Here is a 19724-nt window from a genome sequence, read left to right as displayed (position 1 = left end):
CCTTACTACTGTGGGTCTCTTGTACTACTGTCATTCCTTTATTGGGACCTGAGGTGGCACTGACTTAAGCCAAATTTCATCCAACTATAAAGCATCAGAGTACTTTCCTTTCTCTTTAAAATGCACAACATAATATAAAGGGCTACATTTATCACTTAGCTTGTAATCTACTTTCTTATTTTTCATTGGCCACATTTTTTCTGTACCCTATTAATAAAAAAGAATAAATCAGGTACACTGAAATTCAGGTAACAAGGAGTAAAATCTAACAAAGATAAATAATTTACTTTCACAAACAAACTTTAAGAAATGCTGACTAGGGCCTCCCCGGTGGCGCAGCGGTTGAGCGCTGGGTTGCGAAGCTGCCCGCAGTCTCTGCGGCGCCAGTTCGATCCCTGGCTGCTCCCCAGCCACCAGAGGAGGGTCCCACATGGCGCGCAGACCTCTCCTGCCGCCCCCCCCCCCCCCAGCAGTGTACTTCGGTCCTTCTGCCTGCTCTGCTCCCCACTCTGGCTCTGGTGGGTTCTCTCGCCCTCCCGCGCTTCTGACTGTACCCAGTGCTTGTATGTATGAATGTATAAATAAATGAACGAATAAATAAATAAATAAATCTTTAAAAAAAAAAAAAAAAAGAAATGCTGACTAAACCAAATTAACATCAAGATTATTTTCCTGTCCAAAGAGGACAGTATAGAGTATCTGAGCAGGTTATTTCCTTAAACAAGATCTGGGACAATATCGTCCCTTAGTTGGGTATAAAACATCAACCATTTTACAAAAATATATTTCACAGTTAAATAAGGATTGCTTGGTTCAGGGAGAGTCTCAGTGCTAGGAATTGAGTCTCAGTGCTATCACCTCTAGTTCGATCCCCCGCCAGGAAGCCAACCTACATATGGCGCAGCACACCTCTCATGTCTTGCCTGCTGCCCTACTTAGCAGTGGATTTCAGTACATCTGCTTGCTCTGTCCCCATTCTGTTGAATCATCTTATCCCCTGCACCTCTGGCCTACACTCCACTTCTTCTGTGCAAAAAACAAATAAAATCTTTAAAAAAAAAAAAAAAGCACTAGGTGACATCATCATCCCATTTTGAAGACTGAAAATTGTTTCAGTGAATGAAATTAAATTCCTGGGTAGTTAATCTAGACCTGTATTTGTACAACTACAGAGAAAGGATATAAAGAAAGCTACTTGGTGACCCAGGATTCCCCTGCCTAAAGAGACACCAACTCATAATAGGGGCTTCTTCCAGGAGGGGAGACAGAATGGACAATAAGGTGTGAAGGGTTTTCACATTTCACTCTTCATACATTTATATTTCACACAAAGATGGTATCCATATTTTGCTCGATTTCCTAGTCCTTCAGAGCAGTAAAGGTCATGATTAACTCATGAATGAATGCTTTTTATATTTGACCCCTGTTTGATGCCTTGGCTAGTAAGCAAAGTCAGGTGAAGAAAAGGAAAAACCAGAACATTCGGGCTCCAGATTTCACAGTCACTCTGGATAGCATTTGAATATCTTGCAGCTTTACACAACTGCTGTAGGGCTTATTAGAGTCAAGCCCAAATTCAAGCTATCCAAACATTCTGGGACTGGGAGCCTGCAGGGTGCCTTTTATTTCTTACTTGAGAAGGTGCTATTGTTGAACTTTTTCTGATATTGTTCTCTGAGCAGCAATTGCTCCTGAAAGGGCCATTCCAACTGTAAACTCTTCTCCACATCAAAAGGGATGGATCCAGATTTGCAAACATCTGCAAGAAGTGGAAGAAATAATCTAGAGAATCTGTTTTCACAGTGAGATCCCATACATATAATTAGTTAGCTACTTATGTGACTCAAGCAGGATGGTTAAGTTTCTGGTTATTGTTGTGCCCAAGGTCAGCAGACTCGGCGAGCATAGCCTCCAAGAACCCAAAGACAGCTGATGCAAACACAAAAGGGTTTGCATCAGCTGTCTTTGGGTTCTTGGAGGCTATGCTCGCCGAGTCTGCTGACCTTGCAACGTAGTGGCAGATACCGAGAGCCCCAAACAAAGAAAGCAGGGGTCTTTCAATAAAGTTAAATTATGCTGGCAGTTACTCATTGGCTACAAGGATGCGTTCTCCCACTTTGCCCGACTATCATTCTAAGCTGACTGGCCAGGTCAAGATGCAGCTCCAACCTGCAGCTCCAATTACAGCAAGTTTGCCCTCATTGGTGACCGGAGAGTAAGGGTGGAGTGAGGGTCCAAACTATCTCTGGAATGCAGTCTTTTCCCGGGACAGCAAGACCTGCAAGACCTGAAATTCTAAAATGGCAGTTACACAAAGCAATGGCTAAGAATACTTATGCTTGGTTCCACAGTTACTAGGTTTAAGATCAGAGAAGGATATATTCTGCTATACACGCCAAATTTGCTGACTAACCAACCACCATAAAATCCAACCCAAGGGCAGGTTTCCTAAGAAACATTGGATGTACATGGAAACAGATACACAGGATGTAACAGGGTGGTCCCAGGAAAGGGGGAGGTTCCCTGCCCCACCCAAGGGAGGGTGGAGCTGAGCAGGAAGAGAAGAAGCTGCAGAAGAGACTGAGGAAGGAAGCAGGATGGAGCCAAGAGACCTGGAGGAGGCGCATGGAGCCTAGAGACACGTGAAGAAACTGCGCTTGTTTTTTGGTCGTAGACTGGGTGACACAGATGTGGGTGAGACCCATGGGGAGGTGACAATGGCAGTTTTTATCTTGATGTTGATTTTGCTCTTTTCCTTCCGGGCTTGTCTGGTTATTTCTGACCCTTTGCTGTGGGTCCCCACTGGAAGATGCTTTAGACTTATGGCAGGCTTTGGGGCTTTGCTCTGGGCCAATCCCATTTGGATGGACTTTTACCCACGAGGGGACGGGTAACTTTGGGTGCTTCATTTAGAAACTAGACTCTTTGCCTTACCTGTATTGTTTCCTAGTTTTATCAAAGATCCTTCCCATTAAAGTCTCATATGTTTTGTGTTGATGCGGTGGATGGCAGAACCCATTTAGAATAGGCAGGTTTGCGGGGTTTGGGCTGACCCTCTCCCTGTCCTATAACAAGGACAAAACTTCAAGTTCTTTAACATACAGAAGTTTCCTCAGAGAAACCCTCTGAAGAAAACATACTTCAGTTCTCTTCAGGTTCACTTTCAAAATACACAGGCGTTTGTTTTACATGAACTATATCTGCTGTTTGGGGATTTCCTTTTGTCATGATGGTAGAATAGGAAATGACTTTTTCCTTCAAATTTGGTATTATCAAAGCTTCCCAGAACACTACATGTGCACTTAAAAACCCATCACTATCCTGTCAGGCAAATTGAGCTGCTTTATCGCAAACAGCAGGTGGGGGCAGGCATCCCCTGCCAGGGCTGGCTGACCAGTCAAGACTTCCTTCCGGGGAAATAGCACATTCTGGCTTTCTGGCAGCTTGGCCCTCATTGATCCCAGAGCTGATAAAGAATGTTTCAGAAGCATTTGGAGAATTCCAGGGACATCCCTGTCCCTTTGAGGAGGAAAGTATAGAAAACCAAAAGGAGATGTCATGAGACTAAAACCTGACTCACACAAGGAGGTGGGTGTAGAGGAGATTAACATGACCATTAACCCAGCTATAGAAATCAAGATCCTTAGGCACCAGTGCCTTATCACAAGGCATAAGACCCAAGCAGGCATTAGACTGCTGTAGGGAGTGTCTGGAGCACAGACCCAAAGGGAAAGATACAGAGATTGGGCCCATTGTGAAATTGTTAGGGGGAAAATGATGTCCTAAAGCTAATTCCATACAGGCTTTGTGGACTCCACCCCCACCCCAGGTCAAAGCCAAAGACACTGGGAACTCCAAATCCCATCACCACCAAAGGGAAGGTGGCTGGGACCTGAGGGTGAGGTTAAGCAGCCAGGTGTGGTATAAAGCCAGACACGTGGGCTTTGGAGGGGTCCCCCATTTTTGCTCCCCTCCAGCTCGCAGCACCCCGCCAGCTCTGAGAGTGCCTTTGGATTTCCAGGTCAGCGGATCGGGTAGGACGCATTAAAGACTTTGTTTCCCTATTTTCTCCCTGAGTTGTACATTTCCTTAATTCCCTTTCCCTTGTAAATAAACCTTTTATTAACCTTTTGTATGTGCCTGTAGTGGAGTATTCATAAGTCCCTTTTAAGAGTGCGGGTGAGGACCCACAGCCAGACAGCCTGTTTTATATCAAGTTTGCCCTATAACAAAATCTCAGGTTCCTTTTGGATTCTGCATAGTCATCCAGAATCAGCAGCAAATAGGCCTCTCCACAAAGAAGTGAGGGCCTCGCAAAGAGAAGACTATATCAGTGCAGTCTCTGTGCTGGCACGGGGCAGCAGTCCTTCTGCCCACCTGTGACTATGCAGGTGCTTCCTTTCACCAACTCTGTCCCTCCGCAGGGCAGAAGCCTCCCTGCCTGCCCGTTACCTGTACCTGCCCAGGCTTCTCTTCATTGACCTCCCTCAGTGGAGGCAGCTCTCCTCAAGGCCGCCCGCCTGCAACCATGCAGCCCTCTCTTAGCAAACCTGTTTTTTGGGGGGCAGCTCTTCCTGCCTGCTTGTGTCTATGCAAGTGTCCTTTATTTTTCTGTCTCCTTTTCCTAATAAACCTGTTCTTTAAGTATAACTTAATGTCTCTGTCTGGTGGAGAAACTCGCCTGGGAAACTCTCGACGTGCCGTGCCACTTAAGGGGAGCTCTGGTGAAACCTTTCCCAGAGTGAACCCAAGGACCCCGCACTTTAAATCCATTAACTCCAAAAACCACATCACCTTCACAACATGAGGAAAATTAATGAGCAATGGACAGTATCCTGTTTAAACTTATGAGACTGTTTGAACGTGTATGACTGATGGAGGACAGGAATAGGAAAAAAAAAAAAAAAAAAACTGAAAAGGCGGCGCCACAAGACCAGAAACCTGGCTCACGCAAGGAGGTGGGGTAGAAGAGATTAGCATAACCATTGACACAGCTAAGGAAACCAAGATCCTTAGGTGCCAACGCCTAGATTACACAGCATAAGACCCAAGCAAGTATCAGACTGCTGTAGGGAGTGTCTAGAGCACAGGCCCCAGGGTAAAGATATGGAGATTGAACCCAACAGACCCCAAAGGTAAAGATATGGAGATTGAGCCCATTGTAGTATCTCCTATCCCTTTCAGATTCTAAATAGTTATACAAAAATCTGCAACCGACTCATTGGGAGGGGCCCCTCCCAAACAGAAGAAGACTGTATCAGTGCAGTCTCAGCACAGGCTCAGGGCAGCACTCCAACTGCCCACCTGTGACTATGCAGGTGCTTCTTTTCACCAACTCTCTCCCTCTGCAGGGCAGCAGCTTCCTGCCTGCCTGTGACCTGTCCCATGCCGGGACTTCTCTCCACTGACCTCCCTCAGCGAAGGCAGCTGTCCTCGAGGCTGCCCGCCTGCAACCATGCAGGCCTCTCTTAGCAAACCTGTCCCTTTCGGGGCAGCTCCTCCTACCCACTTGTGTCTATGCAAGTGTCTTTTACTCTTCTGTCCCTTGCCCTAATAAACCTGCCCTTTAAATATAACCACTGTCTCTGTTTCATGGAGAAACTCACCTGGGAAATTCGCCGAAAGGGGAGCTCTGGTGAAACTGTTATAGGACAGGGAGAGGGGCAGCCCAAACCCCGCCAACCTGCCTATTCTAAATGGGTTCTGCCATCCACCGCATCAACACAAAACATATGACACTTTAATGGGAAGGAACTTTAATAAAAACTAGGAAACAATACAGGTAAGGCAAAGAGTCTAGTTTTTAAATGAAGCACCCAAAGTTACCCATCCCCTCGTGGGTAAAACTCCATCCATATGGGGTTGGCCCAGAGCAAGGCCCCAAAGCCTGCCACAAGTCTAAAACATCTTCCAGTGGGGACCCACAGAAAAGGGTCACAAACAACCAGACAAGCCCGGAAGGAAAAGAGCAAAATCAACATCAAGATAAAAGCTGCCATTGTCACCTCCCCACGGGTCTCACCCACATCTGTGTCACCCAGTCCACGACCAAAAGACAAGCGCAGTTTCTTCACGTGTCTCTAGGCTCCATGCGCTTCTTCCAGGTCTCCTAGCTCCATCCTGCTTCCTTCCTCAGTCTCTTCTCCAGCTTCTCCTCTTCCTGCTCAGCTCCACCCTCCCTTGGGTGGGGCAGGGAACCTCCCCCTTTCCTGGGGACCACCCTGTTACAAAACCTTTCCCAGAGTGAACCCAAGGACTCTGCACTCCAAACCCACCGACTCCAAAAACCCCATCAATTGTTGTCTTCAATTATACTCTTCAATTTCATGCACTTCTAGCCACCTGCTCCCTTCTCTAAACATAGCTGTCCTTCACCTACAATTGTTCAATTTACAGCACCATTAACTCTCAGTTACGCCCAGCAGGTCTTTTTTTTTTTTTTTTTTTTTTTGGTGATATGAAGCCTCCTTTATGTGGGTACCGCCACAGGTTAGTGGGCAATCCTTAATTTCTTATTAATAGCTTAGATGTGGGCACTTTTCCCTGAGAATGCTCAGATTAATGACTTATTAATTAAAATCTATGGTTAGTCTTTAAAAGTTTCACCCTGGTTGACTTGAGACTGCCAGTAACTTCTCTCTTCAAAGGTTGGTTCCTTCTTGGGATCAAAAATTAGGAAGTCTGTCTTGGTACCACCAAATCTCAGGTATGCAGGAGACAAACCTCTGGCCAGAGTACGAAGTTTTGGGGAACTGTTATAAAGAAAAGCGAGAAATTAAAGTTATTTTTCCATGACAAGCTAGTCAAAGCATATTTATTCCCTTCTCTCTTGGGGACTGATTTTTAAATACCTAGCTGGACAGGCTTTGGTGGGGAGAAGTCATATTGATATAACAGGGAAATTGTTTCAACCTAAATCTTTCTAATTACAAGATTGTTCTAGGCACTGAAGGTAACAAAAGCTCTAATTCTGACAAGAATTTTTATATTTTAACTTAACAAGTAGAATAGCATTCAGTATTTTAAAAAAATTCCTAACCTTTTATCATTGATGAAGGAAAAAAAGGAAGCGAAAGCCAAAGAAATGATGACTGTGATCTTTGAAAAATAGATTGTCTTCACAAACTGATGTTTTCAGAGAAGTGCAAAAATGACTGAGGATTCCATCTCCTCTCCCTAACTGGCCCTGCTTCAGAAGGAATGTCATTTTTAAAATTAAGTCAAATGACTTAGAGTTGTATAAGATTCTAATCCCTATCATTTAACCTCCAATTTGAGCAATTCTAGGTACATATCCTATCACGCCCTAAAAGCTCCTGATAGGTGCCTATTATGTGCACAGGATGGTACCAAATGCTATAGAATGGAATCAGAGTGATTTGTAATCCTTTCCCTCTGAAAGGTGAAGATGTCATGAATTTTTTTTTTAAAAGATTGATTTATTTACGCACACAAGAATTGGGGTACAGGCCAGAGGTGTGGGGGGTAAGAGGATTCACCAGAGACAGAGTGGGGAACAGAACAGGCGGATTGACTGAAGTACACTGCTGAGAGAAGCAGCAGGCAAGCCAGGAGAGGTCTGCTACACCATGTGGGCTGCTCCCTGGCTAGCCGGGGCTTGAACTTGTGCTGCAGTGGAAGCGGATAGATTCATAGGTTGTGTCTTAACCCCCTGTGCCACCAGGGAGGCCCGATGTCATGAATTTAAATGAGCAACTAAGAAAATAGAAGACCCATTATTTGGGGGCCTTATGTATGCATAAATAAATAAATCTTTAAAAAAAATTAAACAACAAAAATTATTATTTCTTAACTGTTTACTTATCGAGAGAGACTACCCCTCAGCTCTGTTCATGTTTCCTAGTTCGGGAACATCAGTCAGTGATAAAACTTCCATGGAATTCAACCCCAAGAAATTGAAATTTTAGGTCAGGTCTTTAATTCCTAGGATGTTAAGTATTGGCAGCCAGTGCTTTGTCGAAACCTCAAATGTGAGGCCTTCTGGCAAGTGTCCACAATTTCATATTGTTGGAGCATTCATTGTATCCTTGTGGGCTGCAGTTTTCTAGGAATTAGAATCTTATACAACTCTTAGTCATTTGACTTAGATTTTCAAAATTGCTCTTCTGAACCGGAGGCAGTTAGGGAGAGCAGGCGGAATACTAAGTCATTTTTGAACTTCTCTGAAAACATCAATTTGTGAAGATAATCTACTTTTCAAAGACACTGTCATCATTCCTATAGGATACCAATTTTTGTAGAAATCTGCATATACCTTCTTTCTTGGTTCAGCCACAGCAAACCTATAGAAATCTGCAGCCCCCCGGGATACAACGAATGCTCCAACAGTATGAAATTGAGACAAAAGGCCTCACATCTAAATTTTCGACAAAACATTGGCAACCAATACTTAACATCCCAGGAATTAAAGACCTGACCTAAAATTTCAAAATTCAAAATACATTTCTTCTTAACCATTTATAGTGCTATGTAAAATTTTCAAAAGATTTCTTTCTTCATGGTGAGGAAAAAGAAACTAAAAGATAGAAACTGAGCAAGGATAAGTCTCCTGCACTAAAAATGTCAGTGATTCCGCCAACAGTTTTGTTTATAACTCAAGCATTTTCCTAGACTCCCCAGTAAAGTAGAAGTTACTTTTGCTTCATTTAAAAATTATGAAAAATATCTTATGATTACATCTATGTAAAGCAAATTTGTTAATCTCATATATTAAAATATTTTCCTCCACTGACTAGTTCACTTTCTTTACATCTTAAAAGAAATTAAATATTTTTGTGGGTCCCAGATAAGGAAATGGGGCACAAAGTGAGATCAGAAATATTATCAACTTGAAAGTCACTGTCAGCACCACGGGATCCTCAAAACCACTTCAAAATAAACCAAAATGCTAATTTGGACTAAGTAAGGAAGGAGAAAGTCATCTCCATTTAGTTACAAACCCACATAAAAATAAACTGTAGACGTTTGATAAGTACAGAGTTTTAGCTTAGGAAGATGAAGAAGTTCTAAGCTGGGTGGTGGTGATGGTTACCCCACAGTGTGAATGTGCTCAGTGCTACTGAAATACATATTTTTAAATAAAAATCAAAATGGTAAAGTTTTTGTATAATTTACCAAATAAGACAAATTGTACAAATTTTTTTTTAAGATTTATTTATATAAGAACCAGGGTACAGACCAGATGCATGGGAGGGTGAGGATTCACTAGAGACAGAGCGGGAAACAGAACAGGCAGACTCATGAAATACACTGCTTAGGGGAGCAGTGGGTGAGACAGGAGAGGTCTGCTCGCCATGTGGGTTGCTCCGCGGCCGGCAGGGATTGAACCGGCACTGCAGAGGCTGTGGAAAGATTCACAACGCTGCGCTCAACTGCCTGCACCACCAGGGAGGCCCCAAATATTAATAGTATGATCTCAACCGCGAGCACAGTATATGTAGGAGATAACAATGGTCAGTATTATGTGGTGTGATGGATGGCAGACTCTTATCTGTATTTTATGAGTCTTCCAAAATAAGCACACATTTAACTTTATATGAGGTAATTTTGTGTATTGAGTTTTTATTTTTAAGGAAGGATTAAGTGATGAAACCAAAATTTATTAAAGGAGACAGAGCCATCCACTAACTTATTCATTAAGTATTCATTGCAGACCTACTCTGAGCCAGGCATTATACTAGTTTCTGGGGATACAAAAGCAAACAAGACAGAGATAGCTGCTGGTCTCACACAATTTGTGGTCTAGTGACATAGACAAACAAATAAATAAGCAATCCCAACACAGGGTTATGAAAACAGACATAAGGGTTCCTGACCCAGATTTTGGGCTGGGGGTTAAGAGGTGATTAGAGGTTTTCTAGGGAAAATCACTTTGCTATTTGACACACTAAATGAATAAATCTTATCTAGTGCAAAGACTGTGAGGTGAGAGTGAAAGAAGTGCTTTGGGTGCAGGGAAAAGGCTAGGCAAAGACCAGAGGTAGAAGACTACCTGGGCACTTTAGGCTTCATCTTAAAAACATTAAGGGGTTAACCACAGCATTGTGAAGCAGTGTATTTCAGTAGATCTGCCTGTTCTGTTTCCCACTCTGTCTCTGGGTGAGTCCTCTCACCCCCTGCACCTCTGGCCTGTACCCCAGTTCTTGTATGCACAAATAAATAAATCTTTAAAAAAAATCTTATTATGATGATAGTCATATAAGACAAAGTCACACAAAGAGCTGAACAATATGGCCTGAGCCTAAAGCAAAGAGAGGACAGACTGGAGAGAAAGATGGGATCTCATCACAGAAGGCCGGTAGGGCAAGATTTCCAACTTTTTTTTTTTTTTTAAGATTTATTTATTTATTTATACAAGCACCAGGTACAGTCAGAAGTGCCGGAGGGTGAGAGAATTCACCAGAGCCAGAGCGGGGAGCACAGCAGACAGACTGACAAAATACACTGCTGAAGGGAGCAGCAGATGAGACAGGAGAGGTCTGCTGTGCCATGTGGGACCCTCGCCGGCTGCCGGCAATCGAACTGGCGCTGCAGAGGCTGCGGGCAGCTTCACAGCGTGGCGCACAACTGCTGCACCACCAGGGGAGGCCCAAGATTTCCAACTTTATATGAAGGCAATGGGGAGCCATGGAAGGATTTAGCGGGTGATCACTCAGTACTTTATTTTTAAAAAGAATCTCAGGCTGCAGTGTAGATAGCTGAACAGACAAAAGCAATGCTATAGTATTGTAACTGAGGTAAGGTAAGGTAGTGGTGATGGAGGGAGGTGGCTATATTTAGAGATAGAAATAATAGATTTGGGGTTTAATTGGATGTTGGGAAGAAGCAGGGAGTACTCCTGGAAAGTATTTTGGAAGATGAAAAGTTCATGTACTGAGTTGAAGAATAGGTGATAGTCTGGATATGGGAATGAACACAGGGGGTGTGGACTCAGTCTTGTGGAATTTGAGATGTCAATGGAAGACAAAGAAACATTTCTGTCAGGTCCTTGTTCATGTGTGTCTGGAGCCCAGAAGACACATTTGGGCAAAACAAAGATTGGAGAGTCCTCTGTCTGAGAGTCTGTGACTAGCAACTGGGGTACATGGGTACAGAGACACAGCCCCAAAACAGATATGGGGACTTCTTTAGACAGAGTCTCTCCAGGCTGGTTCTTAAGACAGCCATTGATTCTGATCCCTGGCAATTTGATTGTGTCTGACGGTAGAGAAAGCGCATTAAGATTAGTGTAGCTGGGCCTCCCTGGTGGTGCAGGGGTTAAAGACACAGCACTATCAAGCTATCACTAGCCACTGCAGAATGAGTTTGATCTCTGGCCCCAACTGGCCAGAAAGCAACCATATGGCACAGCAGACCTCTCCTGTCTCACCCACTGCTCCCCTCAGCAGTGTATTTCAGTCAGTCTGCCTGTTCTGCTCCCCACTCTCTTGGATGAATCTTCTCACCACATCTCTAGACTACATCCCAGTTCTTGTATGCATAAATAAATAAATCTTTAAAAAAAAAAATTCAGTATTTGTAAGTAATTGAGATGGTGGGTGAGAGACCAATGTTCCGTGTGAAAACTAGCTCCAGTAACAAGGAGCTGTGATATCACAAGGTGTGCATCTGTGTGTGGCCTGTGTCCAATGCCTGAGTCCCAGAGCCTGGTTCCCAGAGGTAGTCACCTTGGTACCACCACTGCCTTTATTTCTTCACAGCATTCACAGCTGTCTGGAATTAGCTTCTTCATTTGTTTCCTTGGCCTACTGCCTACTTTGGCACCCAGCTGTGATGTGAGCTCTGTGAAAGCAGGGACCTTATGAGTCTGGCTCATCAGAATCTCTCAGCACCTTGATAAGGACTGGGAGGATAACTGGTGCTTTCATAAATATTTGATAAGTATATTTATTTATTTTAAGATTTATTTATTTATGCATACATCAGCTGGGGTACAGGCCAGAGGTGCAGGGCGGGAGGGAAGGAGTGGTGGGGGGCAGTGGGTGGTGAGAGGATTCACCAGAGACAGAGTGGGGAACAGAACAGGCAGACTGACCAAAGTACACTGCTGAGGGGAGCAGGGGACGAGTCAGGAAAGGTCTGCTGCACCATGTGGGTTGCTCCCTGGCTGGCCAGGGAGCAAACTCGTGCTGCAGAGGCTGTGGGTTGCTTCATAGTGTGGGGTTTAATCCCTTGCCCACCAGGGAGGCCCCCTGTTAAGTATATTTAAACAGTTAAGTCCGGTCTGATGAAAGGGCAAGAAGAGCCAGACAGAGGCTTTTTTCCCAACACTATGAAAACCCAATGCTATGGCTCCTGCCAAATAACAAAAATCACTTGTTTCTTTCAAAATATTGATATTAAGGAGCTTTTTGTTCATCTCCTTTGGAATGGAATATTTTCTTGTTTTGAAAATACAATATTGATGTCCTTTGACAAAAAACAGATTTAAAACAACTGCAAAATGTGTCATAAAAACAAAACTGATCAAAGGCACAATATTTCAATCACACACAGGAAAAAGAAAGGAAAACAAAATCTGACACCACAGTGATATGGAAATAACAAAAGAACACATAAAAGCAGCTGCAGATATTCCATTTCTGGAGCAGTTGCTAGCGGGGAAAGTCTGGGTATTTTTGTTTTACCTTTTGTGCAAAAACAAGTTGCTTCTCTCTGACACAAAAGCAGAGGTGTGCTGGAGCTGGCTTGTACTGGCTTGTGAAAGCCAACTGTTAAAATTTGAGGAATATTCAGCCAGAGGTCTCAGATTAAAATCTGTTCATTCCCAAAAGGAACTACACTGGGTTATATTCCCAAAAGGATTAACCAGTACTGAATAAAGTTTATAATAAAAAAAAATTTTGAGGAATATTGTGAACCAGTTGTTATGTTGTTGGAAGTTTGAAATTGGTGTGCTAAGAGAATTTATACCTCAGAAATCAGAAAACATAAGCCAGCCTCCCCTCCCCTCTCTTTCCCTCTTCTCCCCTCCTCTTCCCTCTCCTCTCCTCTCTTTCCAGGGAGCTTGCTGTTAAAGCTTGTTAAGCACACCACAGCATGAATAGCAATTCAAGCCATGCAAGATGGTGAAACCATGCAGGAGAGTTTGTGAAGTGAAAAGAAAGCCTAGGTCAGAGATCTGAGGAACACTGACAAGTAAGACAAACTAGAGAAAGAGATGGAGAAGACCTGTTAGGGAAGTAGGGGAGAACAGGGAAATGGAAGTGACAGGCCCAAAGGGATGAGAAAGTGTTTCAACTGTTAACTTTGCCAAATGCTTCCAAGAGATTTGATTAATTTTCTAGTGGTGTAAACTACTACCACAAGCTGGGAGGCTTAAACAATAGGAATTTGTTTGGTGTTTTGGAATTTTGGAGGCTGGACATCAAGGTATTGGTAAGGCCATACTTCCTCTGAAGTAATGGGGAAAGATCTGTCCAACTTCTGGTAGTTTCCAGAGAAGCATAAGTCTAATCTTCCTCCCTGTGTGGGTGTCTGTCTCCAAAATCCCCTTTGTATTAGGTTATCAGTTATTCCAATATGACCTAATTACACTGGGGGACATCAGATGACTGATTACATCTGTAGTGATCCTATTTCCAAATAAGTTCACATTCTGAGGTTTCAACTCAAAAAATACCTGTGGGGGGACACCCAAAAATTTAACCTATAACAGAAACCCAAATAAGATCAAGATTGAATAGTGTTTGTTCACTGGATTTTGCAATAAAAGGTCATTGATAGTGTTGGAGAGATTGATTTTAATCACACAATGGCAGGGACATCTTGAGAGTGAACATGGGAGGAATGGGCAGCGAGGAAATTTGCAAAGGGAAGGAGAGAAGAGGTACTTGTGCAGGCAGGTGTTTGGGTTGAGAGAAACTTGAGGATGTGTAAGCTAAGGGGAAGGAACCAATAAAAAGAGAAAGGTTAGGGGCCTCCGTGGTGGCACAAGGGGTTAAGATACAATCTATGAAGCTATCCTCAGCCACTGCAGCACAAGTTTGATCCCCAGCCAGGGAGCTACCCACATGGTACAGCAGACCTCTCCTGACTTGCCCGCTGCTCCCCTCAACAGTGTATTTCAGTCAATCCGTCTGTTCTGCTCCCCACTCTGCCTCTGGTGAATCCTCTCCCCACCCCACACCTCTGTACCCCAGTTCTTGTATGCATAAATAAATAAATCTTTAAAAAAGAGAGAGAGAGAGAGGTTAAAGATGCAGGAAAGAGATGACTGATGGAGCAAAGTTCTTGGGAAGAGGGTGAGAGGTGGGGTGCAAAGCAGAGCTAGAAGAGCTGTCCTGGGAAGAGAGAATTAAAAAGAGTTGGATATGCAAATCCACATGATATGTCTACTGCTCTGATGGCATGAAGAAAAGGAAGTTTCTCTAAACTAATTTCATTTTCTTTGAGAAAGCAATGCGGTCAGGCTGACTTGCATCAGATGAATCCAAATGGGATGTTTTAGTCACTTGGCACATTTTCACTTAATCCTACACAATCCAATGAGAGCGGTATCATTATTATCCTCATTTAACAGTCCAAGAACCTGAACAAAAGGAGGTTAAGTAGTTTGCCCAAGATTATGAGCCCAAGGGATTTGAACTGTAGCAGCCTGGGATTCAAACTGGTGGGCAACCATCTAGAAGTTGCGTTAGAGATGGGAGAAGGATTGCAGTATGGGAGAAAGCACAGCTTCTCCTGCAAAGGGCTACTTCAGAGAAATAACCATGTCTACATCTCTACCTGGGTCTTCAGAGATGGACGAAGACTCAGCTTGGGCAAGGAGGTGGTGGGAATATTCTATGGGAAGATGAGAAAGTTTACTAGCAAAGGCTCCAGGTTGCACAATGGAAGGTCTGGAAGGAAGCGAGCAATGGGAGCTTGAAGTGAGGATTGAAGTGAGTCTCTGGCTTGTGATTGTTAGTTTTCTGTTTGTCTTTGGCCATAGTTATTTCTCCCAGGACCTGCACATGGAGGGCTTGCAGCTCTTCCCAACATTGGTTATCAAAACCTGCATCTAACATTGATAACATGCACTTTTCCAAATACAAAAAGCAACTTTGTCAATGAAGATGAGGATTCTGATTGAAAATTATTATCAATAAATATCAAACTGGCAAAAAGGGATGAACTTTGCTGAAGAAAAATAACCATATTCTCATGAAAAGCAAGCACAAGCCCATTATTATTTCTAGTGCTGTTTAGCTCCACATTTTTCACTCAATGGTATTTCAGATGTCCACCACTGACTCAGCATGCTACATTTTTAACCTTATGTTAGTGAACTGTGCTTGTACATGTGTCTTGACTGGAACATGAACAGCAATGTTCACTACGGTAACCACCAGCCTTATGTGGCCAGCACTTGAAATGTGTCTAGTTGGATCTGAGATGTGCTATGAATATAATGCTTATCAGGTTTTGAACAGCTGGTTCAAAAAACAATGTAAATAGCTCATTGATATTTTATACTGATTACATGTTGAAATGATAATACAATACACATTGAGTTAAATATTTTATTAAAAGCAAATTTACCTGTTTCTTTTCATTCTTTTTAAACCATGACTACTAGAAAATTTATAATTCCATATGTAGCCATATGCAGAGGTCCACTGGTGACCTCTGAGAAGGGCAAATTGAAAAAACGCTCTTTTCTAATTCTAGCTTGTTCTATCACTGGCATTTCAGTTTTGTGTGCTCTAGCTCCTCTAACTGTAAATGTGTAAAAGGGCCTCCCTGGTGTTAAGCACCGCACTGTGAAGTTATCCCCAGCCTCTGCAGCATGAGTTCAATCACAGCCGGCCAGGGAGCAACCCACATGGCCGTTGCTCCCCTCAGCAGTGTATTTCAGTAGATCTGCCTGTTCTGCTCCCCACCACACCCCTCTATACCCCCACACCTTTAGCCTGTACCCCAGTTCTTGTATGCATAAATAAATAAATCTTTTTTTAAAATGTGTAAAAAAGCAACCACCCACATCTGCTTGACATTGTGGGAGAGCAAAACCATGTCATTGGATAAATTTGCTTACGTCTTTTTGAAGTATCTTCAAGTTTGGGCCCTGAGTCACCTACTCTCAAGTCAGTACTTCCTTTCATTATATCAGTCTTCTCATTTGCTTCCGGACAATCTTCACCCACACTCTACCCTGTTCCTTTAAAAAATGTAAAGAGCTTCACTTTCTTGTTTATATACAGTTATCTCTGCAATTAGCATCTGGGTTCAAATTCTGCTCCTTCATGTAATAGGTAGTACATCACAGGCACACCATTGAATCTCCCTGAGCCTCAGTTTCTTCATTTTAAAATGAGAATTAAAAAAATATGGGGATAAGAGTATTACTGGTACCTGGAGTAGACAGGTGTCAGCCCTAGATAAGAACAGGAATCAACCATGTTTTGTAAACAAACCTGGATGCAGTGCTCTTTTGTTTTTTCATAAACCTCCAGCTTTTAACAAAAAGGTGGATGTGAGGAGAACATGGGAAATGAAGAGCAAAGACTGCAGACTAGAAGAAGTTCTGTGTACATTCTGATGGGGTGCTAACCAACTAGCCAATTAGTTAGCTTGGCTGCAGGATGTTTAGACCTGCACCTGAAAAGTCATACTTTAGGATTTTTCTTTTGGATCTGTTGCTTCAGAAAGTGATCCCCAAATGTCCTTCCTTGGAGAAGGGATGAGGCAGATGACTATAGCCACAGAAGAGAACATGAGTTCTCATTTCAGTAAATTTCCATCCTACTTAACCCCTCTCTTTTCAGTAAAGTACCTTACCTTAAGCCTTCCATCCCTACCCACCCTCCCAGCCAGGCCTTGGAGGTTTCAGTGATGAAGCCTTGTAAGTCAGCCTTTCTCTAGAGTAATCTTTTTCTCTTCCAACCAGGTATTGACTGGTATCAGCTTTGCCTCAATAGAAGAACAAAAATAATGTCCTCCCCGCCAGGAAATTCTGTCTCTTCTGTCACAGGGGGAAAGAGGAAATTAACTTTAATCAAAAGAAACATACAGAACTGGTGAATGGTTAGCACTCACCACTTTCTAGGAAGAAGCAATTAGATTAAATTTTAAACATTTTTTCTTTGTTAAGTATGAATTTATTTTATTTATTTTTTTTAAAGTCTTTTTTTTTTTATAGAGGCATGTTTTACTTATTTATTTATTTGTTTTTTTTTTTTTGTTTATACATGCACTGGGTACAGTCAGAAGCGCGGGAGGGTGAGAGAATTCACCAGAGCCAGAGCGGGGAGCAGAACAGGCAGAAGGACCGAAGTACACTGCTGAGGGGAGCAGCTGGCGGCAGGAGAGGTCTGTGCGCCATGCGGGACCCTCCTCCGGTGGCCAGGGAGCAGCCGGGGATCCAACCAGCGCCGCAGAGGCCGCGGGCAGCTTCGGGGAGGCCCAAGTATGAATTTATTAACTGATCAAATCTTCATAACAATCCTACAGGAAGGTTTTAGGGTTTGCATTCTATAGATGAGGAGGCTGGAGCTTAGAGTTGCCAAACATCTATAAGAAGCAAGCAAGCCATCCAGCTTTGAAAGGAGAGTTGAGAATTAAGTCAGGGTGGTTTGACTGTCAAACCAGCCAGACTCTTAACTATTGGGTTACCTGCGTTTACTTGCAGAATAAATGTCTGAAATTAGTAACTGACAGTGTGGGCATGGGAAAGACTACAGGTAGGTGTTTAGCTATGACAAGATTCCCTGCTGTCTGGATAAGCTGGGCTATGGCAGTCTCTGGAGGCTCTGGTGACCTAGATGAGTGGCCTAGATGACCTGGGACTGTCTCTGCATCTCCCTATCTTGGGCTCAGCCCTCACCCATGGGGAGAGGCCAGAGGACCTGCACCAATTTCAGTCTTTCTCAGGTGAGAAAAAAATATTACAGCTCATAAAGCAGTGCCACATTTTGAAGGCACATGCTGGAGACAGATCTTTTTATTAAAACATTACACTTCACTGCAATAGTTCCCCGGTTAGGGAAAGGAAAGGGGAATCCTAAGTCATTTTACACTTCTCTGAAAACATCAATTTGTGAAGACAATGTATTTTTCAGAAGATCACAGTCATCATTTCTATAGCTTTCACTTCCTTTTTTTCTTCCTTCATCAATCGTAAAAGGTTATGAATTTTTTAAAAAATACTGAAACTAAAACAGCTCTTTAAAACTTTATTTAAAAAAAATTATATATGAAGTAACACGTATTCCTCCCTGAGGCCTTTTCCATCTGACTTAAAAAACAAAACAAAGCAAAACCAAACCAAAATACCTCCCTAACAGAGTTTAAGAATCGGAAGCCAGGTCCACAATCTTTCTTGTACCTGCAGTGTGCAGCAAATTTCAGCGCTCACGACCCTACAGGTACACTGGCTCGGGGTTTCTTAGGACCGAGTGGCAAGAGAGGAGAGTAACTGGCGGAGCAGGCGTGGGTGGGTGTCGGGGGACAGGGACGCGCGGTTCGGCGCTTACCCCAGGAAGGTGAGGAACCTCGGGTCGGTGGCCAAGTTGGCGTCGATGGTGAAGGACAGGAACGCGGGACTCACCAGGCGCACCGGCCGCTCGGTGGAGAAGTCCAGCTCCACGGTGTCCTCGGCCTCCGGGGATCCCGCCAGGGCGCCGGGAGAGAAGGGGCCAAGCGACCCGAGGAGCAGCAGCAACGGCGGCGACAACTGCATGGCGGGATCACCTGGCGGCGAGACCCGGAGGGGGACCTCGCGCACTTCCTCCCGCCTCGCTACAGCGCCCTTTTCTCCTTTCCGCCACCTCTCACTCCTGCTCACCCCTCCCACTGCGCCCGGCATCCCTCCCACTCCTGCCCTGCATCCCTCCCACTGCGCCCTGCATCCCTCCCACTGCGCTCTGCATCCCTCCCACTCCTGCCCTGCATCCCTCCCACTCCTGCCCTGCATCCCTCCCACTGCGCTCTGCATCCCTCCCACTCCTGCCCTGCATCCCTCCCACTCCTGCCCTGCATCCCTCCCACTCCTGCCCTGCATCCCTCCCACTCCTGCCCTGCATCCCTCCCACCGCGCTGTGCTGTCCCCGCCCCGCCCCGCCCCGCCCCGCCCGCCCGCCCTGCTCGCTCCCACTTCCTTGCTCACGTTCCCTCCGCAGCTGTCACCGCCACTTATGAAATCACCCATGTCCTTTTGAAGGGTGAGGAAATGGCCGGGATCCTAGAACCCTGAGGCCTGGGGAGGGAGCGCCCGGGAGGAGCTGGGGCCATCTCGGACCAGGTGCCCCGGGGCACGTCGTCCCCTGTGCGCGGGCGGCAGCACCAGCGCTTCCCTCTTCCAGGTCCCAGCCCGCGGCGCCAGGTCTTCCGACCCTCAACTCAGGCGTCCAGTTGCTCATTCAGCGCTTCTCCCCTCCCTTGGCTTATCAACATTTGCCCCTCACTGCCAAATTTAATTTAATGTGTGTTCTCAGGCCGGAGAGCTTACTTAGGCATTTTTACCTCAAAATTCTAACCTGGCTTGGGCTCACGTAGAGAAGGAGAGCAACCTCTAAAAATGCTTTATCAACAACTTCTCAAGAAAAGTGTTAGGCAGCCTTAAAGTTTTTGGTGCTCAAACTTTTGAAATTCAGGACCTGAAGTCCCCTGCAGGCATGGGGTAGAAATAGTCCCTTGACTTCGTAGATTTTGACTAATTTCCCCTCTGTACATGTATCTTCCGCTGGTGGCCAAACTTTTCTTAGTTTTTCCTTAATGCTGTC

The 19724-nt window shown here is 44.3% G+C and overlaps 1 protein-coding gene across 1 annotated transcript in view; it reads right to left on the bottom strand.

Moving 5' to 3' along the window:
• HPSE (heparanase) overlaps positions 1–18808 on the bottom strand; it is a gene marked incomplete at both ends in the record, with an annotated part of 44072 nt that extends 25264 nt beyond the window's left edge. Inside the window, 3 exons of the mRNA XM_084232969.1 lie at positions 1634–1759; positions 6607–6752; positions 18477–18808. Of these exons, the coding sequence (XP_084089095.1) occupies positions 1634–1759; positions 6607–6752; positions 18477–18808 (604 nt within the window). The remainder of the gene's footprint in view (positions 1–1633; positions 1760–6606; positions 6753–18476) is intronic.
• Positions 18809–19724: the final 916 nt, after the last annotated feature.

Source organism: Talpa europaea, assembly GCF_964194135.1.
Source record: "Talpa europaea genome assembly, chromosome: 5".
Lineage (NCBI taxonomy): Eukaryota > Metazoa > Chordata > Mammalia > Eulipotyphla > Talpidae > Talpa > Talpa europaea.
The sequence above is the reverse complement of the archived record's forward strand: the minus strand, read 5'-3'. Positions and strand labels throughout refer to the sequence as shown.